We start from the raw sequence: 27,017 nt of genomic DNA, 5'->3' as shown, positions 1-27,017 counted from the left end.
TATAAACTATAGAATATATGGATCATGAGATTTAATTCTCTCTCTCTCTCTCTCTCTCTATATATATATATATATATATATATATCTTTTTTAATATATGATTTGATATGTGTGGATTCTTTCAAGAATATATATTCAAATATATTAGTTTTTTTAAAATATATGTTAGAAAAGAATTTTTAATATATATGTACATGAACAAATTCTATAATACCACAATCAAGCATATTCATTTAACACATCTGATGCCAAATTGCACCAGGATTACGATTCATCAAACACAACCCATCACCGCTGTTTGATTTGCGTGCCCTAAACAAGCACCAAATTCTGCAACTCACGCCGCTCATGACACCCCTTCACATCATGGCGTTGGGTTTGCACCCAAAAGCCAAAGATTTAGGGTTTCGTGGGCACGAAGTGAAACGAGTGATGACACCACACACAAAACAAAACAAAAACAAAGGGAACGGAGCTGCACATGCAGCGGCGAGACGGACCCACCACCACTATCACCACCACCACTATCACCACCACCACGCCGGAATATGGTCACCAGGGGACGGCACCACTTGCACGTCGGAATCCTCTGAGGGATCATGAGGTGGGTGGGGCACACACAAACACATACTCTCGATCTATCTTAACTCTTGCACGCAGGCACGTAGGTGCTGTGGCTCATCGCATCGCATCACATCGCAGCGCATTGTAACCCAGGGGGGTTAAGGAAGCTTTTATCGCATCGGAGAAGCACCCATGTCGAGACCTGGCACCATGCTCGTCGATCGCATGGCCCACCGCGAAGGTTAATCCGAGGTGAAACCCGAAGCAGTCGCTTCCGCCTCGAACCTGGCGCTCGATCCACCCTAAAAACCTCATTTCGTCGTCGGCTTGGTCGATCCCCATCCTCCGCCTCCATGCTCCAAATGGGGAGATCCTTTACTGTGCATCCTTAATTTGGATGCGAATCTTTGTTTCCCTTTCATTGGGCGCCTCGTTTTGTTCTGGTTTCTTTTCCCTCCCGTAACCCTTCCACTTCCTGATTTGGTTGTTTGTTTGTTTCCTCGTCGATGCTTTTGATCCCGACCTCGTTTGTTCGTTCGTCGGTTTGAGTTCCTTGCTCCAGCATTCTACTTTCCATTTCGATCCCTCAGTGTCTTTCTGCGAAGTGGTGATCCTGATACTGTATTGACGAGGAGTTCGTTTGGAACTTTGGCGTTTCGGAAGCTCAGGTTGGTCCATGGTCGTGCAATTGATGAGTAGAATGCGTAGCAGTAGCAGGTTATCATGCTAGGCGCGTAGAACCGAGCGATACAGTTGCTGCTATCACTCATCAGGAGTACTAGCGATTGATCTTTCAGGTCAATGTTGTTAGCTTCTTCGCACAGTCGTCCCAACGTTAATCCGACGCAGCTTTTCTAGTGGAATGCGGCTTCAGCGCGGCATCCTCATGATCTCGTATATTAATCCTCGTAAGACTCAATTCCAGATGCACTTAGACGTATTTCAATTCTAATCATAGCTACTGCACGAGTAATGCTTCTTGAATCCACTCGCCAGCAGTCTGAGTTGATCCCTCGGGTCTCGTACTTGCATTGTAACGCAGTGCAATTGTGCAAGCTCTCCGTTTCACACTAGGACCTCGCATTGACAGCCTTGGGATTCTGTCTAAATTTCGAGAGTGCTTCACGCCAATACTTGACCACCGCTCAGGCTGTGAGAACTGTCCAGGCGAAACGCTCTTGGTCACCATTCTATCGTCCTTTAAAGAATATCCAAACGAACTCCTCGTTATCTCGTCGATAGAGATCTGCCAGTGTGCTTCCCAACTTCTAAGAATATTTTACTGATGTGTGACATAGACCCAAACAACGGAAACAACCAACTAATTTACCCGCAATCTCCTTGATTTAGCTTGGGCTGGGTCAGGAGGTAATTTTAATCATTTATGAGTTTAAGGTGTAGCTTTGGTGTGTCGTGAAAGGGAGATCAAAGGTTTATACCATTGATCTATCGTCAAACAGAATAAAGTTCTAGTGTATACCTCAAAGCGGCTCGTTGTTTCTTCAGGCAAGAGCTTCTTCTATAGGACATGACTCATATCCAAGCAGCCGAAACGGATAGTGAGCTGTGATGCAGTTGTGCTGGCGTGAACCAGAATCTGAACAGCAAAAGAGAATAATCGGGTTATACAGAATTAGCGGTCACAGCTGAAGAGAATTCGCTCTGGTTATGGACGACGAAAATGATGCTATTGCAAGCAGGCTTTTAAAAGCTGGCGGGTGTGAAACCAGAATACCAGTGAAGCCGTCAGTGAGTTGGATGTTGGCGGGGGAGAATTGTGAGGTGTGTCTCACGCAGCTCTTCTGTAATCGGTAACTTAGTACAACTGTTGCGCATCTACTCAATTTTGTTTGTAAATCTTAGTGAAGCCATCCCTGTCGTTATTTTATTTGGAATCAATTGTCACCTCTTGTGCATCCAGCGTGAAGTAATGTATACTTAGTATTAATTCTAGCTTCTGGTCTTTGCTATCTTCAGGGTGAAGCAGACTTACTGTGTGAGTTGCTCTCAATGGGAGAAGATGTTGTCGGATTCCGCAGATTTGGACGGTAAAGACCAGCTTGAAACGCCGTCCTCTATCGGAATTAGCAAGTCCTCATCAGAGTATATTGTCAACATCGGAGAAAACTTCAAGGATATTCTTAGAGCTGATGTTGGCAGCACAAGGTCGAGGGGTGGATCATCCTCTCTCAGCATGCTGCAGCAGAAATTTTTCTGCTCAGTTCCTTCGATTGTAGACAACGAATCAGGCCCCATCAATGCTTGCCTCTGGGATGAGGATTTTAGTGACAAGATGAACTCGATTCAGAAGTTTAACATTTCCAGACAGGATTCGAGATGCGATGCTGAGAGGGACTCTCCACGAGCAGTGCTGGAGGGTCCATTTTCGAGTGGATCGCCTAATTTTTCCAGGAAAAGTGTATTGAATTCAACTTTTGACGTTGAGAACTTAAGTGACCACACTGGCTTGACACAATCCACCCAGAAGCATTGTATTCAAAGCCTGTGGAGATCTTTCGCGACTAGAAAGTGGCAGTCGTTTCCGACGTCGTATCGTAAGAAAGATCTGTCGATTTCGGATCCCGTGTTGCAAAATCCTCAGGCACAGGCAGAGCCTCTGTTCCAAGAGTGTGTGGATGATTTTCTTAGCACATCTTGTAGCATCCGAAGGGCTTGGCAGACTTTCTCGTATGATGATATTTCTCTTGCAACTAACAACTTCGGTCCAGGTGTGCACATGAGCTCCTCCCAACATATCTTACGAAACTTTCATGTTTTTTTCAAATGAAAATACGAATGCCAAGCTGAATTTGATTCATTGAACGAACAGCTACGTTACGTTAGGCGATTGAATCATGCAATATTTACTGCAGAGAATCTAGTTGGCGAAGGTGGATTTGCGAAGGTGTACAAGGGAATGCTTAAAAACGGTCAGCTGATTGCAGTGAAGAAACTCAATCGCGGTGGTACTCCAGCAGAAAAGGAAAGAGGCTTTCTAATTGAATTGGGCATTGTCAGCCACGTATCCCATATAAACGTTGCAAAAATCTTGGGCATCTGTATAGAAAACGGTTTACACCTAATATTTCAATTGTCTACTCTGGGCAGTCTCCAGCCGCTTCTTCACTGTAAGTGTATCTGTTCTGCGACAAAATTTCATTCACAACTTTATTTCTTGTAGGCTGGGTGCTTTTATAAGTCCTTAATTATTCATAACTAAGAATTGCTTAGCAACAGTAAGATGTTCACGTTATAGCCGATTTCAATGTGGTGACTGAAATGCATGAGTTGACTTTCCAGCTTCGAATTCCCCAGGTCTTACGTGGGAAACGAGAAAGAAGGTTGCACTGGGCGTAGCAAGAGGATTGCATTACCTCCATGAGCAGTGCCAAAGGCGGATCATCCACCGCGACATCAAGGCGTCAAACATATTATTGGACTCTAATTTTGAGCCCCAGGTTGGTACAAATCGCAACATGCTCGCTAATTTCAGCTTCATTGTTAAATTCGCAAAGTGGAGCCTGCCATCTATTTCATCTGGGTAATATTCGTTCAACTCCTGTGGTACGCAGATATCAGATTTCGGTCTGTCAAAATGGCTTCCAGATAGATGTTCACATCATACTGTTCTTCCCATAGAAGGAACCTTTGGGTATGTCACTATCCTCGCGTTTATGCACAACGAGCCCAAAGATTGTCTGACCTGTACTCTGGAATTAATAGATCATAGGATGCTCATTTATGCCATCAGCTTGTATTATTGCTAAATGTACAAGTCTACTCTCTTACCTGTCACCTTAGTTCACAATAAAATGAACATAATTTCCTAAGGAAATGACATCTTTCTACATCTTATTGACGTTGAAACGTCGTCATATCCACTGGGTTCTGACTAGTTTTAAAAACTTGACCTAACTCAATGAAAAACGAATGTGTAGGTACTTAGCATCTGAGTACTTCCTTCATGGACGAGTGGATGAGAAGACGGATGTATTCGCTTACGGCGTGTTGCTCCTTGAGCTTATAACTGGCCGTCGACCTGTGGATTCTGAAAAGCAAAATCTTGTTATATGGGTGGGTGAGAATTTTCGGTGCTTTTTGTCACACTAGGTCAGTTCGTCCTCAATCACATGATATTGTCCTACTACTCAAGGAATTGATCGAAGTGCTTACTTTTAAGCCAAATTGGCCTGCATGCTAAAGCTGCTGCAGGGCTAATGCAGTAAAACATATGAGGGGGTTCTTCTCAAGTCCTATCGTAGTGCTAATTCAAGCTCTCAATTGCGGACCACAGGCAAAACCATACCTGAGAAAGGGCAACGTCAAGCAGCTTGCAGACCAGCGTCTGGATGGCGAGTTTGATTCCGATCAAATGCACCGCCTGGTATTGATAGCAGGCCTGTGTGTCCGGCCATCACCCACTTCTCGCCCTTCGATGCGTCAGGTTGGTTCTACGCTTCGCCACAGGCCTCCAGAGTTAATCCTACCAGTACCACCCTCTTCAGAATTTTTCACTAACATCCATGACAACAACTTTTCGGACTAGTAGAGGTATTGTGTAGTCGACAAGGCAATTAGATGATAGCTCAAAACTGTTTCTGCTTCCGCACAAGTTGCAAAGCAACTGCGAGATGTTAAGAAACGTGGGTGGATTTCGTGGAATCACAGGTAGTGCAACTACTGTCGGAAGATGTGGCAGATAAGAAATCCGATCTCGTGTCAAGATCGTTTTCGCAATGGCATGACGTTGCATGCTCCGATGCCGACACCGAGGAGGAGTATGGTTCCACTGAGGATTACGAGACTGACATGCAACGGCATCGAGCTCTAGCTCTGGAATTCGAGTGACAGTGAACGAAGATCATCTCATATTTTGCATCGATCTTCACACCAGCACGAGTTCACTTAGACGTTCAGCCTAAAGAAACCCAATTCTAGGGCCTCCTATCTTGCAGCATTGAAGGTGGACTTCTCTTTTAATAATCAAAGGCCCAGAAATATGCAAGTTTGCAGTGGAAGCTCCAGTTTGTTTGCTAACGAAATTGCTTCTTTTGCATCTTTTCTTACAGGTCATCTGTATAACAAGCAGGCATAGATATATGGTATAATGCAAGACATAATTTTGTGTCGACGAATTAGATGCTGAGATTTAATGAGCAGAAAAACTAGAGGTTGACTGCTTGTTGGAAAATGGAGAGATTCAGTATTATGGCTGTAGACTGGTTTAGAATATCCAGTTTGTGAGATCCTCCTCTTCGAACATCCTTGCCACAAACCATCAGAGGGTGTTTTTTTCTTTCTTTTTTTTTTCTTTTTTCTTTTTTTTTTTTTTTTTTTTTTCTGTTAAATCGTTTTGAACGTGTCGAGGTGGACTTCAAGCATGCGATTCTTATCAACAGCTCCCAATGTGTTAAAAATGATTCTTCTACCATCGAAATAAGTATGGTTTACAATGTAGTAGGCATCAAAAACTAATCCAAGTCACTTGATTGAGTGTACTAGCATTGGTTATGATGTTGATATGATTAATGTTGATTTTAAATTTAATATATATATATATATATATATATATTTTGAAGCCATGTACAAGTTGCAATAGTACCTTCTTTTGAGTGATGAAAGCCTTCTAAAAGTATAAATTTATGGTGTACTTTTATTTGTTTAATGCTACTGTTCATTTGCTAAAATAAAATTGTAGATATTCAAAAAAATATGTTATTACTAATAAACAAAGAAATAAATGAATAAGTATTTATTTATTCTTATGCCTTGTCTTACAAAAAGAAGCTACAGTATAATACATGAAAACGTCAAAAGCCAAAATAAAAATACAAACAGCATAAACAAGATGATTGATTGATTGATTTATTTATTTATTGAAGTCACAGTAAGTCATAATGTTAATTGTAAGTTGGAAAATTGACCTGGCATAATGATCTTATGTTATAAATTAAAAAATATATATTTACTAGAAAGCATCTTTTGAAAAATTACTCTATTTTTCTACAATTTTTAAAATAAAATAAATAATCAATTTATATTTCTATAATTAATCAAATCAAGGATTATCAAATATTTTAAAAAAAAAATTTACACTAAAAAATGAATTATACTTGTATGTAATAGAATTATAGACTTGATATTTAATGCTTATCATAATAAGTAAAGTATTAAATCATTCTAATTTTACACAACATTTTGACATCTTATTGTAGTAGGTAGAGTTGGTGGTATTTAAAGACCACCAAATCTACCTACTACAATAACAAAAAAATAATATCAATATAAAAATGACCAATCATTGGTAAATAATATCTCATGAAGACCAATCACAAGGTGATAAAATCATCAAGGTGCAATCTTATAAAGATCAATCAAAAAACATCTTATATTGTATCTTCTACTTATAAAAAATAAAAATGAAAGGTGAGGATTATCTTATGCCAAATATTTTTTTATATGTGCACTTTCATATCTTGCTTGTATTTGTATTATTTTATATTGTATTTTCTTTATATTGACAAATTATGAAACAAATATTTTTCTTTTATTTCTAAAAATATATTTAAAAATTAAATTGACATTTATTTTATTTAATATATTTAATTTTAAATATTTTCCTTCTAAATCTTTTAAAAGATTTATACAACAATAATATGTTTTTTCTATTTTTTTAATAATAGATAGTTGTATCTTAAATTTATTTTTGATTTATAGCATTCAAATATTCATAATAATTTTACATACAAGTTAAAATTACATATGTATAAAAAATGAGTAAAAATAAAATCATATTTTATGAATATTTAAAATAACATCCATGTTTAATTAAGGTGTTATTACACTAAAAATATGAGTTGTTAAATCTTTCAAAGATAATTCAAAAAATATTATAAGCATCTATTAAATAGAATATCTACTATGTTATAAAAGATAGTATTTCATCTTCCTTCTTTATAAAGAAAAAGCTAAGAAAGTACATCCACCTTTCAAAAAAACTATTATAATTGTAGTTAATTATGTGGCAAGAAAAACTATTATAACATATATATATATATATGAAGAATATTCTATCTTTATAATAAAACTTCATGTAAGGTTTATTATAAAGAAGTTAATATATGTTAGCGGTCCTATTGAATATCACCACATAGCTCTTAATTAGATACTATATATAGTAGCAAGAGTGAAGCCGTTTTTACTCTTGACAATACCTTTTTAATCTTTAGTCTCGTTTCAAGTCTTTCTAGCCTTCTTGTCTTTGGCAATAGCCATTCTAGTTTAATATTATATCATCTTTGAGTGATTATTTAATATTTTTAAGATTCATATTAATTCTTCAAGATTCATATCTTTGACAATTTGACAAGAGTGCTAACTTAATATTCTTGTCTTGTTTTAGAAGTGAAAGGATTATGCCATTTCTATTAATTTATTCTAAAGACAATTTAAAACTAAACTCTTTGTAGCTAGATACCTAATATATTTCCAAATTATAAATCATGCCATATGACACCATAATATTATCTCCCTTTTTAAAGATGATTTTATCAGTAAAATATTTTATATTGTTTATACTTTATTAAATATAAAAGATTTTATCAATAGAACATATGTTAATATTGTTGCATTTATTTGTCTTTCATAACAAGAATATATCATATCTTAGAGTTTAGCCAATAAATTAAAACTAAACTCTCTGTAGCTAGATACCCAATATATTTTCAAATTATAAATCATGCCATACAACACCATAACATTATCTCTCTTTCTAAAGACGATTTCTATAAGGAGCAATCATTATCTTTCATACATCTTGTTTTATCTTCATCTTCATTTTGATGGATGTTATTGATAAAAAGCATGAAGCTTCTTTGTTATATTTATAAAATTCTTTATTAGCTCATATATGCATTCATTAATATCATATCCGTGCTAATGAACAAGACATTCCAATTTATTTTGGCATTATCTTAAGTTAAAGTTTTCTTCCACTTCAAACTCTATTATATTATCTACTTCTATCAAAGGAAGTAGAACTTGTCTTTTTCTTGATATATTCATTGTCTTATATGGTTCAAGAAAAGATATATGGAATGCAAGATAGAACTTCATTGTCCTTGATAGTTATAATCAATATGCAATTGAATTGATTTATTCATATATAGGAAAAGATTTAAGCCTACAATAGTTTAACTTGTTACAAAGATGAGTAGTCATGACATTGCAACAAAGTAATCATACCTTATTACCCATATTCAATTGAAGTTATTCCTTACAATAGACATCCGTTGTAGTGATGTAATACAATTATATAGTGAAACTATAATCAAAATTGAATTTCTAATTAATATCTAAATTATCTTAATTCAATAATAATTCAAGGTATCCAAACATGGCTTTTATAAAAGCCTCTTAAGTTATTTTCTTTTCTTAATAATTAGTAGGTTGAAGGTTGGTTAGTACTTTTACCTTCTAGGCCATAGAGACTCTTTTATTACCTTAGAAAGACCATAAATTGATAAAATCATATTAGAAGACATAAATAATTAATATGGTTGATACTAAGATTAAGTTGAGGGTAGGGTTGGGCTAAAAAACACTTAGGATAGGTTAAATTGATATCCGAAAGTCGACCGTTTGTAACATAGGGTCGAAATCAGACCTCTAGCCACTAAAATGACTGCCTAGGAAAAAATAGGTTTTCATTCAAATATTGGAGATTAAGATTTGAAAGTTAGCTTAAATTTCTTTCCAAAGGCATAAGGCTTATTTTTTTAGGATTTGTAAGGACTTAAAAATTATTATTCAAAGTCAAGATTTGTATTGGTGATTTGGATTTTATGTAATACAATTAGGGCTAGAACTTTTGGCTAATTTGTGCAATTAGTATAACATCTATAGTTCAAAATTTAGTATTTCCTAGATTGTTAGGTGTACCAAGTATATAAATTTTTTTGTAATAATTCAATGGTGCAATTGAGAAATATTTGGGTTTTGGTACAAAAATATATTAGAAGTTGGTAGTTTGGAGTTGGATAGGTTTTCTATAATATCTAGAGATCTATAAGTTGGATCAAGGCAAAATTTGGCATAGTATTGGAAGACTTGAAGATCAAGCTATATACTAATTTTGAATTAAAGTTAATTATTAGAGAAGGAGAAATCATTGCTGGAACTTCTATATCACCTTTCAAGTTGGCAATCAAGTGATATTAGTGTAGTTTTTGGAGATTTTTTTACAATTTGTAAGTTATATTGGACTGAAATTTCTTGAACATATAGAAAACTTACATTGATAATTGCATGCAAAATTTCACATCAAGTAGACAATCAAATTAGAAGTTATAGCTTCTCAAAGCTTACTGATTAGGATTAGGGCTTAGAAGAAAAATCTAAATTGCTTAAATATAAAAGTAAAAAGGTAATTGAGATTTATATATGATTGAGGCTATTAAGAAGAGTGTTTTTTATAATTTTTGAAATTTTGATTATATTCTTTTCATATGAATTAAAACTATTAGGGTTTCTTAGATACTTATGAAATACAACTTCACCTTCTATAGCTAGGTGTCCGGTGCATTTCCAAACAAGACAACATGTAATACGACACCACATTAATCTTTTGTTGTTCTTGAGATTTCTTTAACTATAGCTTCATTTTTGCATGTAACTTTGAAAAAAAAATTAAAATCTTCTTTCACAAGATTATGAACTTTTGAAAAGTCAAAAGTATCAAGTTATAGATGATAACCACAATTGGCAAAAAAAAGTGTTTGTTGAATAGAAGAATGTATCTAATTATTATATGTAAACTTTGTAAATGGTAAAAGAGTTGTTTAATCATCTTGATGATAGTTGATGGTACATCTTAAATATTACTCCAAAATTTAATTCACATATTCTGTTTGTCCATGAATTTCAATAACAATAATAAAAAAATAAAAAAAAATAAAAAAAAATCAAAGATAATTTTACATCCATCTTCAATATCTTAAAAAAGATTCTCTAAAATCTTGATACAAATTATATCTCTCTATCTAATATAATATCCTTTGGCATTCCATAATAGCTATAGATGAAGTTAAAGAAAAACTTAGCTATTTCTTTAATTGAAATAGATTTTGTATATGATAAAAAATGTGCTATTTTGATGAAGTAATCTACAATCACTAATATAGAGTCATATTAATTCAAAATTAGAGGATCCGTTATAAAGTCTATAAAAATAAAAAAATCATAATTATTTTGATATAGGCAATGATTGAAGAAGTCCATAGGATTGATGACAAGGAGTTTTTAACCTAAAACAAAAGTCACATGATTGTACAAAGTCTTTTACAACTTTTCTTATTTGTGGCTATCAAAAATCTTTAGATATTATCTCTAAAGTCTTGTTTTATCCAAAATGTCTTGCTGCTGGAAAGTCATGACAAGCTTAAAGAATACATAATTATATTTTGTCTTTTAGAATGTATAATTATTTTTCAAAATAGAATAAATTACTTTTAAACTTGAACTTAGAAGTATCATGAAACTTAGAAGAATTATTCTTAATATTATGAAGAAGAAAATCAAAGGACATACTTGATTGAACTTCCTTGAAAAAAATTGAATCAATGGTCAATGTTGATTTTATTGCTCCAAGGTGAAAATACTTTGGCTTCAAGAAAATTTTTCTTTATTAATCAAAAGTTACATCTCTTTTTTTTGGTGTAAGATAAGAATGTCTAGAAAGAATGTCTAAAAAATCTTATTATTTTTTGAATCATTAAGTAATCTTGAAATCAAAACTTAATAAAAATACACTCCAACATGCATGGCAATAATTCAAAGCATATGCTAATATGAAATATTTGGAGTTCTTGTAATTTGTATACATGATGACTAAATTCAAGGAACATTCTAAATAATGATATCATTCTTTAAATGAATCTATAATTACAAGAAGTACTTTATCATGGATCTTATATTTAATTTTGACTTTTGAAAAGTTTTTGGAATGAAAAGCTATAAGATGGAGCTTGTCATCTACTTCCATTTGTGACAAAATAATACTTATAGCAAAATTTGATGCTTCTAAGTTCAAGTTTGAAGAATGTCTTGAAAAAATTAACATAATATTAAATTAATATAGAAATAAATGTTATCTTCAAGGCTTCAAAAAATACTTCCATTTCTTTGTTATACTCAAGTTTGTCATTTTATATATAATGTATAAATAGAGCTAAAACTTAAAAAAAGTTCTTAATGAAGATCTTATAATAATTTGCAAATTCTAAAAAACATTGTACATCTTTAACTGTTTTTGAAATCTTTCAATCTATGATAGTTTGGATCTTTTTTGAATCTATCATTAATTCTTTCTTAGAAATGATGTATCCTAAAAAGTCAACTTGAATAGTGTAGAATACACACTTTTCCATCTTGTTATATAATCTTGTATTTTTAAGTTTTTGTAACATAGAACAAACATGAACTTTATATTTTTTTTTTGTATTCTTAGAATAGATTAGGATGTTGTCTAAATAATAGACAACAAAATTATCAAGAAACTTACAAAACATGTCATTCATGACATATTAAAAAATAGTTGGTGCATTTGAGAGTCTAAAAGGTATGACATTATATTCAAAATGTCCATATCTAGTTTAGAAAGCAGTCTTCTATTCATCTCCTTCTTTGATGCAAATTAGGTTATATACTCTTTATAGATCTTTTTTTTTTGTAGATCTTTGCTTGAATGAATTCATCGAGAAGTCCTAAAATCAGAAGTATGAGACACCTATTTTTGATAGTAATCTTATCAAATCTTCAATAATCTACAAACATCTATAGAGATTCATCTTTTTTCTTTACAAATAAGATAGGAATTCTTATTGGAGATTTTGAATAGTATATGAAGTTCTTAATCAAATTCTTATCAATGTAACTTTTTAGTATAGCCAACTTATTTTATAATAAACTATACATTGGTCCAAATGGTGGTTGAGTTCCTTCTTGCAAATCAATTGAACAATCATAGAATCAATGCTTTAAAAGAATATCTACATTCTTCTTTTCAAAAACTTCTTAGAAATCTTGATATTGGCTAAGAATATTACTTGATATCTTTTTACTATGAAAAATAGATATAGCATATATAACAAAAGATGATCCTTCTTTTATCGCATTCATGAAAGTTTTTATACCTACTAATAAGGATTTGGATGTATTAGACTTATATATTTCTACTTGATTAAGAAAATTTTGAATCAAATTATAAGAAAAGTTAAGGTTATAAGAAATCTAATCTATTTGAGGATTATACTTTTTTAATTATAATAATCTTAAAATAATTGGATTAAAAGAAGAACTTATTATATTAAATATTATTATATTATTATAATCTTTAATTTTTTCATCTAAAAGAACAATCTCATAGATAACATCTCTAAAAGATAATGAATGACCATTTATGATTTCTACATGTACAGATTTGATTTTTTTGATTAATAATATTTTTTATTTTTTGACAAAGTCTTTATCTATAAAATAGAATGAGGCATCCAAATCTAATAAGGCTAAGACTTTATGATTTTTTGGTCGTGAATAAATTTCTATTGTAAAATAAGATGAAAGATCTAAAGAGAAAATATAACCTTTAATATGTAATATGTAAGATTTCAATTGTACAATCCTTATTATAGCTAAAAAAAATTATTCATTCCAATCCATGTCACAAGCAAGATTTTAGAATTCAACAACATATGTAGTAGCTGAATGTGATCCTTGTTGTAGTAATACAAGTTTGATCTCTGCTATCTGTTTTCAATCACTTTTTCCAAATGTAGCTGTAAATACTTCTAAGAATGAATTCAAGTCATTGAATAGTTATAAATTTTTTTCCATCAAAGATGCAAACCAAGAAAGAGCATTTTTTGATAGAAATGTGCCTATGAATCCAACTTGAATAAATCCATAAGAGTATTAGAAAAGATGCAATCTCAAATACAACTTAACTTATTATATAAATCTTCAAAATTTTAATCTTGTTCCATCAAACTTCTCAAGCATGTTAATTCTCACCTCCTTTATCTTATAGAAGCAAGACTTCTTGGATTTGGTTGTGAAGTTGATCTACTTGCTTCCTTCAATTGTAAAACTTCTTTACATAGACTTTGGACTTCTTCCATATGTATAAGAATAGTACCTCTATGATTTAATTAGAAATATATAAGATTTTATTTTTAGAATGTTGATAAGCTTATAATGATTTGCAATAGTTGCAAATCTATTCTCACTTCTATTAAGAGTAGCATTTATAATCTTTCCTTCTATAGACAATTCAAACAACTTCTAAAAGCTAAATTAAAAGAAGGCAATGTGAAACCTCTAATATCAAATTAAAATTTCTACAAAAAAAGAGAATCTATTTTCTTTAAAAAAAAAAAAAAATGTTAAAAAATTAAATTCTTTGTTTAAAGGTGGGATCATCTATTCACTTCTAAAGTAAGTCAAGAACAATAACTTAGTACTTTTGTTAAATTATCAAAGACATGAATCTCAAAGAAAGAAATCCTCAATATTTTCATATGTTATTCAAAAAGACTAAGAAATCAGTCAAAGATGGTAATATATTAAATTAGAATGACTATTGCCAAAGATAAGAAGACTAGAAAGTCTTGAAACAAGTCTAAAGATTAGAAAGGCATTGACAAGAGTGAAGAAGGCTTCACTTTTGCCTCTATATAAACTTTTTAATTAGCACTTACGTAGTGATATTCTATAGGAGCTCCATATATGTTAAGACATATAATCATAACCATAGCATACAAGTTTGTATACAAAAAAGTAAAATATATCCATAAAATCACTTCAAAACATTCTAGCCTCATTTATTAGAAATGATTGTGGAAATGACAATCTATTATGTATTTATTGTGATTCTATATTTTCATGAATTTGATCAATTCAATGGATTTAAGCTCCAAAATTCTTTGATAAGTTTAATAAATCAATCACAATTTGAAGGTAATTCTAGTCTTCTACCATTTTCTATTCTTTTGAATATGTCATACCTCTTACAATTCTTAGATGGACCTCTTTTGAAAAGAATCTTAAAACAAACCATTGCAAATGAATACACGTCAAAATGACAAAATGTCATTCTTTGATATTTATTCTTCTTTACATCAAGACCCACATAAGTTGCACTATCATAAATTTGGATTGCTACCAACTTCAATTTTAGATATTCCATAATCAACCAGTTTTATGATAGAATGTTCAACAATCTTATTCATGACTTTTTTTTCAACATCATCACATTCTAAACATCACTACTCCATGACCCAACATGCAATGTGGAGTAACCATCCATTTCGTGCCATCCAAGTACTCACCCCATATCTTCATTGAAATTCTACCGACAGATGGTGAATTTCTGCCTGTTTTGGACACTCGTGCAATATCCAGGCTCTGGAGAAACAGTCAACGGCGTCCAAATCAGCAGAAGGAGTACTACAATACCAGAAAAAAAAAAAAAAAAAAAAAAAAAAAAAAATGTTCGATGTGACCACTTTCCACCCCCAAAATTTATACATCCTATCCAATCCTTAGGCCATGACTTTGACTTGGAGATATATGTAAATCTAACTCATGCAATCAATCACTAGTAAAGAGGTCAACCTGCTTACGTTTCAATAATAATAATAATAATAATATAGAATAAAATGCTAAGGGTTTCACAGCAGGCCCCTGGCTCAGCAGACTCTAAATCCACGCAACTATTGACACAGGACAAACCCGCCCACCTCAAAGTTGGATCCAAACTAACCGTGTCGGTATTCACCGACAAGTGACTTCGATTGCATGCTGTGAACATCAGCAACCTCACGGAGTCCTGACTCGCCTCGGGAGATGCTCGAAGTGGCATGAGAAATCTCCCCACTCCCATCTCGAAGCATGTAACTCTGACGGTGTACCCCGGTAATGTTGCGAAATTGGCATGTGCTTTATGGTGTGAATACGGAGCAACTGGTCGTTTCCATCACTGTGGGTGGTTTGAGATTGGGGATGATGGTTTATCTAGCCATCTTTCCGTGAGAGATTCGCGTCGTGGGTCGTGTAAAGGCCGCAATCGACGATTGAGGATTCAGGTGACGAGACCCGTACTGCATAAACCCTAGACCGGGATTCATGGACTGACGTTGTGACAGAGCTAAGTCGAACGCCTACAATGCTATTGTCATCGTTCGTCAGTTTTAGTTCTAAATCTAGAAGTTGCCGTAGATGTATCGGAATTTGAGAAGGAGATTAATCAATCTCACAATCTGTTCATGGGAGTAGCACACACAGTCACTCGCAGTGCTCTTGATTGAAAATCGAAAGCACAGGGGCATGGAAACCGACTTCGTAAGGAAGGAATGATAACATTCCTGCTACTGTAGGTTCGTCATAAGGGAGCACCATACACATAATGTTGATTGTCAGGCCTTTCCAGCTCCCACGTGTCTCGAGTGCTCTTTTGGTTTGCTTCAATATATTCTTGAGGATATGTTAGGTTTGAGTTTTATATATTTGTGTGACTTGCCAGTGGAAAGTGTGTTTCGAAGTGCAGAAGGAGTGGGAGGGATGGCTCAACTGCGGCCTGTGGTGAATTCTATGGAGTCCATGTCCATCTCGAACGGAGCCACCGTGGAGACCAAGCCTCGGAAGGCTGAGTACCTGCCTATGCCTGCTGATCGCGCTACACGCACTCCTCACAGCGGGTAAGAGTGAATCAATCTTCTGTTTTAGAGCGTGCATGTAGGGCTGTATTCTATGTATGCAATTTTTCTGGGGTGTGAGGGTGAAGATGACAGTGACGGTGAGAGATAGAGAGGATAGAGGTCCGAGTTGTGTACGAATTCCTGAGAGAGACGATTAATGTCGAAGTGGATTTTCTTTAAGAGTTTAGAGGGGGTATACATTTGCTTCCTTTCTTTTTTTTGGTTGATAGACTTGAAATTTGGTACACTATAATTAATGCTCTGCAATAATTTTTCAGCCTGAGACTGTGCAAGCTTGGCCATTTCTTAACTCAATTGTTGGGCTTCCTTACTTGATGTGTTGCGAGAGCTTTGGTTGCACGCCTCCTCGATTGGGCTGAATCTTGTGCAGAATTGACTTTCTTTTCCGCTTTAACCGGCAATTTCGGTTTCGTTACCAGGTTGCTTAATCAAAAGTATACCTTGTCATACGAATTAGTCGTTATATGATGTACTCTGGTTGCGTGATTAGGGATCACTACTTGTTTGTCTTTAGAAACTAAATTTGTTGTGTCAGAATTGGGGTTTTTGGGTCATCGCGTTACCCTCATCTATTGGACATGGAGGAAGTGGTTATGTGATCAAATAGGAGTCTTGTGTAAGCACGCAAGTGTAAAATGGAGAGAGCAATCAGTCGAAGTTAAGGGAGTAGTGATTTTATTGCTGTAGGACGTAATAAAATTACACGAGTTCGGGAATTAGATTGATTTTGCGTGAACTGAAGTGTGCATTTTCACTGTTAGAAACCAAGAACCTGAGCTACACTGGTACGAACACATCAGAATATTCCAAGTTCCCTCTCCCTTGTGGGTTATCAATACAATCTTGAGATCTTTCCAATATCTGATCTTTTTGGATGAAATTTTTATGATTTTTAAGGATATGGAATGCAACGATTGCAATTTCATGATATATGATACTGAGTGATCCAGTAGAGTTGCTCGTCGTGTGGTTTTCGATATATATATATATATATATATATATATATGTGTGTGTGTGTGTGTGTGTGTGTGTGCGCGTGCAGTCCTGGTCTTAGTTTCAAATTTAAAACGTTAAAAGTCAGAAAATATTTACACTTAACTCCCACTTCATAGTTTAGATACTTGTAAAGTAGGATTAAATCAAATTTTGATTTTTTGTTACTCATGTTTCATGTAGCTAATTTTGTATCCTTTTATCTTTCTCAGTTATCATTTCGATGGCACGAGTCGTCGATTCTTCGAGGGTTGGTACTTCAAGGTCTCCATTCCGGAGGTGAAACAAAGTTTTGCTTGGATGTACACGAGTGAGCTCCCCGGGTCGTCGGAACTTACTGAAGGAGAAGTTTTCGACCCCTCATCTACACCATCAGGTGCTGCACAAGTTATGGGTGCTGATGAAGAGTACCTACTACAAGATGCACCGACACTCAAGAATTTCTGGGCAGGTCAGTTATAGTATTCACAGTTGAGAGACAATGTCACTCTGTTTCTTTTCTGCCGGTGCCGGGTTGAGATAACAGAACGTAGATATACGTAGCGTACAGTCTGTAAATTGGATGGACCATGTATTGTTGATAAATCCCTTGTCAACAAGAAGAAAAAGATTGCTTTAGATGTTTGGTAAATTTTATTCTTTATCATGAGTATGAATTTCGTGGTGTTGCAAAGTGCAGCCCGACATGAACTTGCCCTTGGTAATACCTATGTCTCTAAGAACGGAGTAGCTCCGCCCAAGTCCGAGGTTGACCCAAAGGTATGGTCTATCCAATTTGTATTTAAGAGGTCTCACTTATTGAGGCCAGGATACTCGATTCGGGAGAAACGTATTCTTCTCAGCGTTTGTAATGTAAGATGGGACGAGAACTTGTCAAAATCTCAATGTGTCACAGCCTTGAATGAACTATGCGAACATCAAATGCTCTCTGTCTAGTCACTAGACCTTAAATCTTTTAGAATTTCTTGATCCTGGTTCAGGATTTGAATTATGAGTTTTTATTAAAGCAGGAATTTTGGGATTCTGTGGAGGAAGGTTATCAAGTTACACCAATCTGGCATCAGGGGTGCTTACGTGACAATGGCAGGTCAGTTCCTTGATTCGTTGGCCACCGCTAATAGGGGATTTAAACTTATTTCTTACGCTAGACTAGTCTTATTAGTAAATGCCTCATTACCGAATTCAAAGTTCAATAGTCTAGTTTCTTGTGATTCTTCTCTCTTGAAACTGCTAGCAAATCATTCCCAGGAGGCGTAGTGAAGCGAAGTCTTTCTTGCCTACGATGACAAGCGTTTTCGGATTCTTACTTAACCTATGTTGACTGATATATTGCATTGGATTTTGCACTCAGCACCGATTTTGCGAAGACTGTGGGAACGGTTCGCTGGGAGTATAGTACCCGCCCCGTGTATGGGTGGGGCTCAATAGGAGAACGTCAATTGGCTACAGCGGGTTGGCTGGCAGTCATGCCTGTATTCGAACCACATTGGCAAATCTGCATGGCGGGTGGTTTGTCCACAGGTCTGCTCATTACTATTTCAGAAGACTCCGCATTCCAGCAAAAACTCTTAAGTGTGGAGGCTAAGCGTCTTGATTTAGAATGTGATCGCTGGAAATTATCACTTATTGTTGGCACTTGATACTTTGAAATGACTGATGCGGCTGCTGAGCTTATCTGTGTATCCCTCTTAATCAAAATAATCGAATGAGTTACAGATGTCTCTGGATAACAAACGAAGATTACGGAGTGCAGAAAAAGTTTGTTACCTTTTGTTTAGGATTCTTGTTATATTCTTGCCTTCTATTAGCAAACCTTTTTATTTTCTTTTTTTCCTCTTTTCCCTTTTTTCTTCATGTGTTGCGACACTCATCTTCACCTCTTAATTTGTCGTGTTGAAAATTGTGCAGGCTGGATTGAGTGGGGTGATCGACGCTTTGAGTTTGAGGATGCTCCTTCATACTGCGAAAAGAACTGGGGTGGTGCTTTTCCACAGAAGTGGTTTTGGGTATGCCGTTGATCTTGTCTACAGCTTGTGCCAGGATACTATTGTCTCCATTTTGGTAGCGCTGCTGCAGAGCGTTGAACATAACTTCATGTAGTTACTTATGTGTTTTACTTCACATTAGGAATGTAAATTATATGTCTGTCTATTTATGTGCGATCTATATCCCTTGCATAAAGCTGGGTTTTCTTCAGCTTTGCTCATACTTTGGGACGTAGACGTGGTCTTTGTCAGATGCAATGCAATGTGTTCGATGATTTCTCTGGTGAGGTTGCCCTTACAGCTGGTGGGGGTAGACGAGGACTTCCCCTTCTAAAAGATACGTTTGAGGACGTCGCTCTGGTGAGCTTAATTACAATGACTGAACATGAGAACATTCCGTATTTTAAGATCTTTTATGTTCCATGGCTATGCAATTTACAGATATTGAGCATGACTCGGGAAAGTCAATATAGTGATAACCAATTTTTATGAAAATTGAAGGAATCTGCTCTGACACGAAGTTGAAAATCCTACATTAATTAGTTTCACTGAATTTAAGTAAGCAATAGCAGGCACTTCGACACAACTTGAAGAATGTGCTGCAAGTTAAACTTACTAGAATTACTATCTTTTTGCAGGTAGCAGTACACTTCGAGGGAAAATTTTATGAGTTCGTTCCATGGGAGGGTAAGGTCGAGTGGGATATTGCCCCATGGGGATCGTGGAAAATGACAGCTCAAACCAAAACACATGAGGTATAGTCGGCATGCTTGTTTGACCGCCGTTGCATGTATGTACTGAAATTTGGTAGAGATATTTCCATCACTTCTAACGTGGGATTATTCACTGTGTAATCACTGGAATTGCTTTACTGTTAGCGAATTTTGATGTCTCTCCTTTTTCCACTTTTCACCTCTCGAAATCTCTCATAATCTGTTGAGGTCGGATTAAGTATTCAATGTGGATTTGGTTCTATTGTACAAAGTAGCAAGTGCCTCAAGAATTTCGTTTGCACCAGCACCATCACGACGATAGCTTCTATGAACATCACGAAAGGAAGAGGCTTTTTCTGCCGCTTTTTCACGTTGCTTCGTGTATATAATATCATTGTGAACTAATTCTTTACAAGCCGGTGGTAGCTAAAGACCACCTTTTTTGTTGGTTGGTATTAGCCGTTCTTCTGTGATAACCACAAAATGGAGTTTAGTCTTCTGGTTTGTTTGAACACTTTGATCCTTAGCTTTTCATTGACAATCTGACAGTGTTGCTATCGCGTTGCTTAGTACTATTGAAGTATTCTAGAATGACTTTAAAGATCTGTTGCTGCATATGTAGCAAAATTTCTATGATGCCTTCTTGAAGCTCTTGCATTATTGTGTCCTTGATGTTATTGAGACCAGAAATGACTACCTTTGTTTCGATACTTACAGTACCCATAACAGATAAAAAAAAAAAAGTGTACTAGTGTCCATGTGACCGATAATTCAATTATTAATAAAAATAAATTATGTATATCACGAACTATACAGATTGCATCACTCTGTAATTGGATTGATCAGGTGAAACTGGAAGCATCCACGGATACACCAGGTTGCCTTCTGCGCGCTCCGACTGTTGAAGGATTTAAGCCAATATGCACAGATTCGTTTGCTGGAAACTTGAAGCTTCAGCTTTGGGAACGTAATGCAAATGGTAGCCTCGGGAAGGTCAGTACATATAATCGCTTGATGTCAGTCTCGGTGCCCTTAGATGTGTCGTATACGTGTCGCCCTACTACCTAACAGGTTGTGAAGTAGTGAAAACGGCATTGGAGTTGCATATTTTAAGTCATGCATTATCTACAATGGTATGTTATTAGAGTGTGCAAGCATGTCCTAATTTGTATGATTGTTGGCATTCTCTTATGTTCGCATTCCTCCCAGGTTCTTTTGGAGGCCACAAGCAGCATGTGTGCGTTGGAGACTGGTGGTTCACGTGATCCTTGGAAAGAGTCTTGGACAGGAAAGGCGACGATGAGACAACCTCTGAAGACCTTGTTACAACTTCCGATCAACCCCGAGAAATTTTACAACTGGGTTCCTGGTTTCAAGCCACCCGGTTTTTGAAGTTGTTTTCTCTGGACGAGGCGTTTTCTACTTTTCAAATCGTCGCTATGCAGTCTTCTGCATGGACATTAGTACAGTTTCGATGAGATGAGCAATGCGCGTACCAGGTGGTCGTTTCTAATATTATGCATATATTTTCAACCTTCACTGGCAAGGATGTACTACCTTAAAGTCACTGGGACATATAGTATCTTCCGTTACCAGGTATACCAGAGTCTCATGTCGTTGCAGTGACCTTGAAGAAGGCACTTCAGTTACTGACTTGTAGCGAAATACAGTTCTCCTTGTGACTTATCCATTTTGTTAGTAATCGTGACGAACCATTTTGGACACCTCTGTGCAATTGCATGTAGAAAAATAAATCAAAAACGGCTGTTTGTGTTATAAAAGGTTGGGTGAGTTTTTGACTTCAAGTCCGAGAGTGATTGCAATGAAATAATTCTGTCACTTCGAGAACATGCTGTGGTACAAGTGAAAATAAGCACGTGTGTGTGCTAGACGTGTTAGTGACTGAAGTCTAGTCTTATTGACGGAGATTCATAATGGCAGTTTCTTCCAAACTGAAGCAAATTGGTAGACATCAGTTGCTGGACGTTACTATTACAAATCAAATAGCGTCAGCTTGTTCAGTGGCATTGTATGAGGTAACTTTGGGATGAAAGGTCACCAACAAGTCCCAGGGTGATTGGAACCCTTCCACACTGGCCGTTACGTCTCCTCAGCCTACCTGCTCCCGTCGGGTCTCCCTTCTTTTCTTCATCCCTTCTCAACAGTTTTTTCAGCTAAATCCTTAAGGCACGGTTGCTCTCAATGAGCTGCTCATCATGTTACTCTCCATTCATTCAACCCCAAGCTCTCCGGTGATACCCTTCACCTCAAACATCTTTAGGGTTCCGTCTTAACGTTTGAGATGAGGCACACTTCGAGTATTATTGTAGATTCTAAGACAACATTGCAACTCTTTATTCTTCTTTGATCCTGATTGACTCGTTCCCTCAAAATCCTTTCTTCACTACTTAAACCTCTGTCGTAAAACCATGGTCCGTTCGAGTAATTTGGATATGATAACTCTCCCCATTTGAGCAATCGAGTAGTTTCTTCAATTTGTTGCTGTACTGTCCCGCTAAATCCCATGTTTACGATCGTGACGAATCGGTCCCTTCCTAAATCTAGAGGCACGTACAAGTGGTTTGAAAATGCAGAGGATTGTAAAGCTGGTATAAAGAATGGATTTACAGTTTTCAGCCTAACTTGGTTGCAAACGAGAGGAATGAAGCAGTTGGATATGTAACTTTAATGATGGAAATAACGTATGTGGGAAGCTCATTGATCGTGATGCGGAATGGAACACGCAAATCCAGGTGTGTTTACACCTCACTGCATGCTTTATACTTCATAAATATAACTTGCAATTGTGCGAAACTTTCAGCGGAATTGCTCAATTGTTGCACCACAGCCAGATTCTCTAGCTCTTGTACGGGTGAACAGTTATGCAATTATTCACCAATTTCGTCAGATATATAATCAGGCTTAGGGTTCAAGGGCCAAGGAAGCCTTTTACCTGTTTGTTTACGCATAGCCACAACACATTGTTGTTCTGTATCGATTGAAGACAAGGTGAATTTGGTAGTGTCGTAGCAGAAACTTGCATTCATGAGACAATTCATTGAAATGTTCGAGGACAACATCAGATTGAGTGGTAGGGGCTGAGACCTTGAATCGTTCGATCACAACTTGCTGGTGGTCATACGATTCAAGAAGACGTTGCGATGGGTTCCCAGTGTGCTTTTTCAGGGTATTAAAGTTTAAACAACTGAAATGTTTGGACTTTGGCCTGACATCACAGAAATGAATCCACCTAAGATGGTGATCTTTGATCTTAGGTTTAAATGATTTGCTTTAGACAGATACTCCCTCTTCCGGCCATGGAGGTAAGGAAGGGCAAGTGATATCCCACTAGACGCGTTCAGAGGTTTCAGCATTGAATAATCCAGAGTCGTTGAAAATGCCTTGTCAACCAAACCGAGGTCCAGTCTGTTCGGCGACTTTTCAACCTAACTCCGACAACCTCCCTGCAACTGACTGTCTACCAAGGAAGGACAGTTGGCGGTGGCAAACCTCAAACTCTGAGTATGGGAAATTCTACGTTTTCGTAAACAGAGAGGTAGCAATCGCAGCTTCCAAGTCCGTCAAACTTGCTGACAGTGACTGTTCAGCCAAAATTGGGTCAATAAATTCATTAATTCCAGTTTCGAGTAGCACCATTTCTGTGCTGAATGTACAGCATAAAAAGTGTGCGTTGAGGTTGTCCTGTCTGTTGGTGACAAGGTTGTTGTTTGAAGTTATGTTGCTTTCCTATTTTCATTTTCTGGAACTTTAAACGGTTGAACTCGAGCAAGGAATTCCAGGTTTCCAAAAATAGAGAGGCCCACAAGGATTGCTTCAAGAAGGTTGAAAACTTGGCTGACGAGCTGAAATTAGCTAAAGCTCAGCTGGAAAAGCTTATGATCTCATGTGGTCGGAGCTTTAGCAGGCCTGGTACAGTTCCTCACTCACCTGAAGTCTCTGATTTCGTCAATCGGTCATACTGCTGGAACTTCGATTGTGATCTTCGGGGGCAAAAGTGTTGATTGATGTTGCTACTAGCAATCTAAATATGAAGCTCTAGACTTTTGAGTCATCGAGCCTGTGTGGTTGTGCAAGTGGTCGTTGACGGTCCAAAGTCCTGACAATTTCTTAATGAGACACAATTAGTCTTTGAGCCCAGCCTCCTTTGCATCGTTCTTGGTGTCATCAAATCCAACTACGATCCGCTACTCTCTGTTAAAAAAATGTAATTATAGGGTATCGCTTCTGGATGTTGACTTTACTGTGGTGTTGCAGAAGGGGACCGAGCTATGTCGTGTTCTTCGACGGCCAGATCGCCAAGTCAAGGAAGGTGCGAATGCCTAACCAAGCCAGGCCCGCCCACTGAAAGCATGTACGTCACGGAGCACATGAACCAGTACAATGGGGCGCTAAGACATGATCCTCAGCCGCTCATGGACCACATCAAAGAAGAACACCCACAACTTGTGAAGCGCGTGGCACCAAAGCTACCGACATCAGCGATTCGAAGGGTCATCGACAGCCCGTAAGATTGCCATGAATATAACTCTATTCAAATACAGGCTCCCATTCATTGAGTCAAAAGTGCATCCTTCTCAACGACCGCTTCACAGTGTTCAAACGACATAGAAGTTCCTACTACAGGAGGTTTTCGTTCCCTACAGCAACTCTATTGCTCTTGGTAGACTTAGCCAATTGCATCTCCCATGTAGGGCTTTGTTGAACATTGAACTGCAACTTTGTGAATGTATGTACTTCGTTTAGCTTCTCATCCAACCCCAATCCGAATTACCATAGAAACTCCAGCCTCTTGAAGGTTTCAGCATTGCAGTACAGACAGCAAATAATATTTGAAGAGGTTACTTTATGTGCAACTCAACTGTGTCTAATTTACAAGGTTCACATCAGCTTCGATGTGGTGGAATGTAATAGCTGCTTAGAAATCATGCTTTCATGAATACCGACCCTAGGTTGCGTAGTAAAAAACCGTCCTGGTGAGAGACCCACAAGGAACTTGGATTAGTTCATTCTTAAATCTTTGTGAATATCATATGCATTCTGTTTTTATGTAAGTATGCTTTCTGAAACTAGGCATCAAGCTGCTTGCTATGAACACGAACGTATGTGACAGCAGAGATAATGCTGACTTCGATGAAGACGCTGGATGCTGTCCGGGTAAAATGGGATGCGGATTGGGGTCGAGATGGAAGTCGAGGTCCGGGTCTCTCTCACCAGGAGATCGTTCTTCACCACGCCGCGGCGATTCTGCAGCTTACGCTGGCAAGCGGAAGATGCAATGGAGACAATCCCCTCCTCAGAAAAAGGCAAAAGGAGCCAAATCCGAAGCAGCCTCAGATTTAAAACACACTGCCGCAGGAGGAATAAACCTTCCTCCCAGTCAACGTTACAACTTCTACCGTCAATATGGTAATTACTAGGCTCCTCTACCTTTCTTCCATCAACGAAAACGTTCTCCATTCATTTACTGAAGGTGCAGTTTATGGTCCGAAATCTCATGATTGTGGTTGTGATTGTGAAGGTTACGCGGGACAAGGTGCCAAAACAAGCAAAGGATGGCACTCTGTGAAGACCCCCTGGTTGCACACTGGAGTACCGTATGGCTAATTCTTCACGTGCAACTGAAGTGGTACAAATCAGATAGCAAGCGATAGGACAACTCTCCAACTTTCTTCATTAGTGTGTGAGTTCAATGGATATGTGAATTATCAAGGACTACAGCAGCTCAATGTTACAAGACGCCACATGCAGCCACTGAGCTTGTAGATTTGTGTAGGACAGGTTTGTGAAAACGGTTTTACTTGTTGCATTTTAGTTAATTCGTACTTATAATTATGTGGTTTCAATGAACGCACCCCTTGACGATGCTGAAAGTCGCACTCTCAAACTTCCAACAGCTACACTGACAGGAATTTTTAGAGACGGCCTTGTGTGAAACAGATCGCTGATTGTGTCGCCACGTCCTTATCGGCTATGAAGCTCTTGCTAGATTAATGAACTTTGTAGCGTGGCTTACATCACATGCATCAGGTTTTGTACAGATTGAATTGCATACACAGATGTCCATGAGCCTCCGTTGCATTGCTGGGCCGGTACTCTTGTCACCAGTCAACTAGCTGGGACATAGACATAATAACAACCTTGTCTACTTGCAATTCATGTATAAAATCAGGTTAACAATTGCATTACAATTCCGGCGCAATCCTCTTTTCGTTTTCAGCCACAAATGATTAGCCGCAACATTACGAGATGAGAGTCAATCAATGGAAGAACACACCGACACAATTATTGTCACCGACACAAGTGAAAAATGCTAAGTAATCATTGGAAGAAAAAAATTGATGAATGTAAACTTGGTTAACTTTTTAATTGATGAATGTAAACTTGATTAATCCTATTTTAGTAAATAAAAAGAAACCAATAAAATTTATTAAAAAAAATAATAAGACAATATTACTCAAATAATAATAGAAGTGATAGAATAATAAAATAAATGGATACCAAAAAATAGAAATATTTCAATACATCACCTTTATTTATAAAAGAAAGAGATTCATATATATATATATATATATATATATATATTTAAAATATTCTTATACAATACATAGAAGAATTCTTCCACACAACTATTGGAAGTATAAGCATTGGATATATCTATAAGATCCATATAATAAACTAGTACTATACATATTGTGTCTATTCTCAAAAGATTATTTTGAATGTAGAATTATATCATCTAGAAGTAGATATTGTATCTATTCTCAAAAGATTGTTTTGAATGTAGAATTATATTATCTAGAAGTAGATAATGGTATAATTTGATTATTTTATAATCAATGTAATAAATTTTTATATAGTCTCTCCTAGATTTAAAACATTGCCAATTACTCAAATTCACAAAATTAATTCTTTGTTTCTATTCCCGACTTACATTCAACAGTCTATGCTCTTCACTATCAAGAAAAAGA

General features: G+C 36.3%; 3 protein-coding genes across 15 annotated transcripts; all 3 read left to right on the top strand.

The window, feature by feature from the left end:
- Positions 1 to 920: 920 nt before the first annotated feature.
- Positions 921 to 5,764, top strand: LOC112272992 (receptor-like cytosolic serine/threonine-protein kinase RBK2). Of its 7 annotated transcripts, XR_002966848.3 has the most exons (9): positions 1,786 to 2,375; positions 2,542 to 3,293; positions 3,438 to 3,692; positions 3,865 to 4,022; positions 4,137 to 4,216; positions 4,503 to 4,638; positions 4,859 to 5,008; positions 5,233 to 5,527; positions 5,634 to 5,764. XR_002966848.3 is itself a non-coding variant. In XM_024501266.3 (8 exons), the coding sequence occupies exons 1-8, from the start codon at positions 2,233 to 2,235 to the stop codon at positions 5,410 to 5,412; spliced, it is 1,839 nt and encodes a 612-aa protein (XP_024357034.1). In that variant the 5' UTR covers positions 921 to 2,232; the 3' UTR covers positions 5,413 to 5,582. The 7 variants fall into 7 exon arrangements, 4 of the variants coding, with proteins under 4 accessions (XP_024357034.1, XP_024357035.1, XP_090101380.1 ...); XM_024501266.3 differs by lacking the exon at positions 5,634 to 5,764 and having other exon boundaries at positions 921 to 2,375; positions 3,880 to 4,022; positions 5,233 to 5,582; XM_024501267.3 differs by lacking the exon at positions 5,634 to 5,764 and having other exon boundaries at positions 1,025 to 2,346; positions 5,233 to 5,582.
- Positions 5,765 to 15,305: 9,541 nt separating this feature from the next.
- Positions 15,306 to 21,809, top strand: LOC112273462 (tocopherol cyclase, chloroplastic). 4 transcript variants are annotated; one of them, XM_024502290.2, is made up of 11 exons: positions 15,306 to 15,704; positions 16,166 to 16,316; positions 17,543 to 17,781; positions 18,010 to 18,089; positions 18,341 to 18,417; positions 18,682 to 18,851; positions 19,239 to 19,336; positions 19,568 to 19,675; positions 19,954 to 20,070; positions 20,875 to 21,021; positions 21,238 to 21,809. In XM_024502290.2, exons 2-11 carry the CDS (start codon positions 16,180 to 16,182, stop codon positions 21,418 to 21,420), a joined length of 1,356 nt encoding a protein of 451 aa, XP_024358058.1. In that variant the 5' UTR covers positions 15,306 to 15,704; positions 16,166 to 16,179; the 3' UTR covers positions 21,421 to 21,809. The 4 variants fall into 4 exon arrangements, with proteins under 4 accessions (XP_024358058.1, XP_024358059.1, XP_090101623.1 ...); XM_024502291.3 differs by having other exon boundaries at positions 15,375 to 15,704; positions 16,142 to 16,316; XM_024502293.3 differs by lacking the exon at positions 15,306 to 15,704 and adding an exon at positions 15,824 to 15,995.
- Positions 21,810 to 22,211: 402 nt separating this feature from the next.
- LOC112273463 (uncharacterized) lies at positions 22,212 to 25,912 on the top strand. Of its 4 annotated transcripts, none has more exons than XM_024502296.3 (6): positions 22,212 to 22,781; positions 23,328 to 23,584; positions 23,829 to 23,958; positions 24,304 to 24,553; positions 25,163 to 25,455; positions 25,568 to 25,912. In XM_024502296.3, the coding sequence occupies exons 2-6, from the start codon at positions 23,426 to 23,428 to the stop codon at positions 25,651 to 25,653; spliced, it is 918 nt and encodes a 305-aa protein (XP_024358064.1). In that variant the 5' UTR covers positions 22,212 to 22,781; positions 23,328 to 23,425; the 3' UTR covers positions 25,654 to 25,912. The 4 variants fall into 4 exon arrangements, with proteins under 4 accessions (XP_024358064.1, XP_024358062.1, XP_024358063.1 ...); XM_024502294.3 differs by having other exon boundaries at positions 22,639 to 22,781; positions 25,160 to 25,455; XM_024502295.3 differs by having other exon boundaries at positions 22,639 to 22,781; positions 23,324 to 23,584; positions 25,160 to 25,455.
- Positions 25,913 to 27,017: the final 1,105 nt, after the last annotated feature.

This window comes from Physcomitrium patens, chromosome 20 (assembly GCF_059467195.1).
Source record: "Physcomitrium patens ecotype Gransden chromosome 20, ASM5946719v1, whole genome shotgun sequence".
Taxonomy (NCBI): Eukaryota; Viridiplantae; Streptophyta; class Bryopsida; order Funariales; family Funariaceae; genus Physcomitrium; species Physcomitrium patens.
Note: the sequence above shows the minus strand (reverse complement) of the source record. Positions and strands in the feature narration are given on the sequence as shown.

Coding starts and splice junctions, on each gene's coding strand:
- LOC112272992 (XM_024501265.3), top strand. CDS start 2,233: ATGGACGACGAAAATGATGCTATTGCAAGCAGGCTTTTAAAAGCTGGC. Junction 2,376..2,541: donor ACGCAGCTCTTCTGTAATCG/GTAACTTAGTAC, acceptor TGCTATCTTCAG/GGTGAAGCAGACTTACTGTG. Junction 3,294..3,437: donor AACTAACAACTTCGGTCCAG/GTGTGCACATGA, acceptor TATTTACTGCAG/AGAATCTAGTTGGCGAAGGT.
- LOC112273462 (XM_090245497.1), top strand. CDS start 16,102: ATGTTAGGTTTGAGTTTTATATATTTGTGTGACTTGCCAGTGGAAAGT. Junction 18,852..19,238: donor GGCGGGTGGTTTGTCCACAG/GTCTGCTCATTA, acceptor AAAATTGTGCAG/GCTGGATTGAGTGGGGTGAT. Junction 21,022..21,237: donor CAAATGGTAGCCTCGGGAAG/GTCAGTACATAT, acceptor CATTCCTCCCAG/GTTCTTTTGGAGGCCACAAG.
- LOC112273463 (XM_024502294.3), top strand. CDS start 23,426: ATGCCTTGTCAACCAAACCGAGGTCCAGTCTGTTCGGCGACTTTTCAA. Junction 24,554..25,159: donor CGAAGGGTCATCGACAGCCC/GTAAGATTGCCA, acceptor CGTATGTGACAG/CAGAGATAATGCTGACTTCG. Junction 25,456..25,567: donor CAACTTCTACCGTCAATATG/GTAATTACTAGG, acceptor GTGATTGTGAAG/GTTACGCGGGACAAGGTGCC.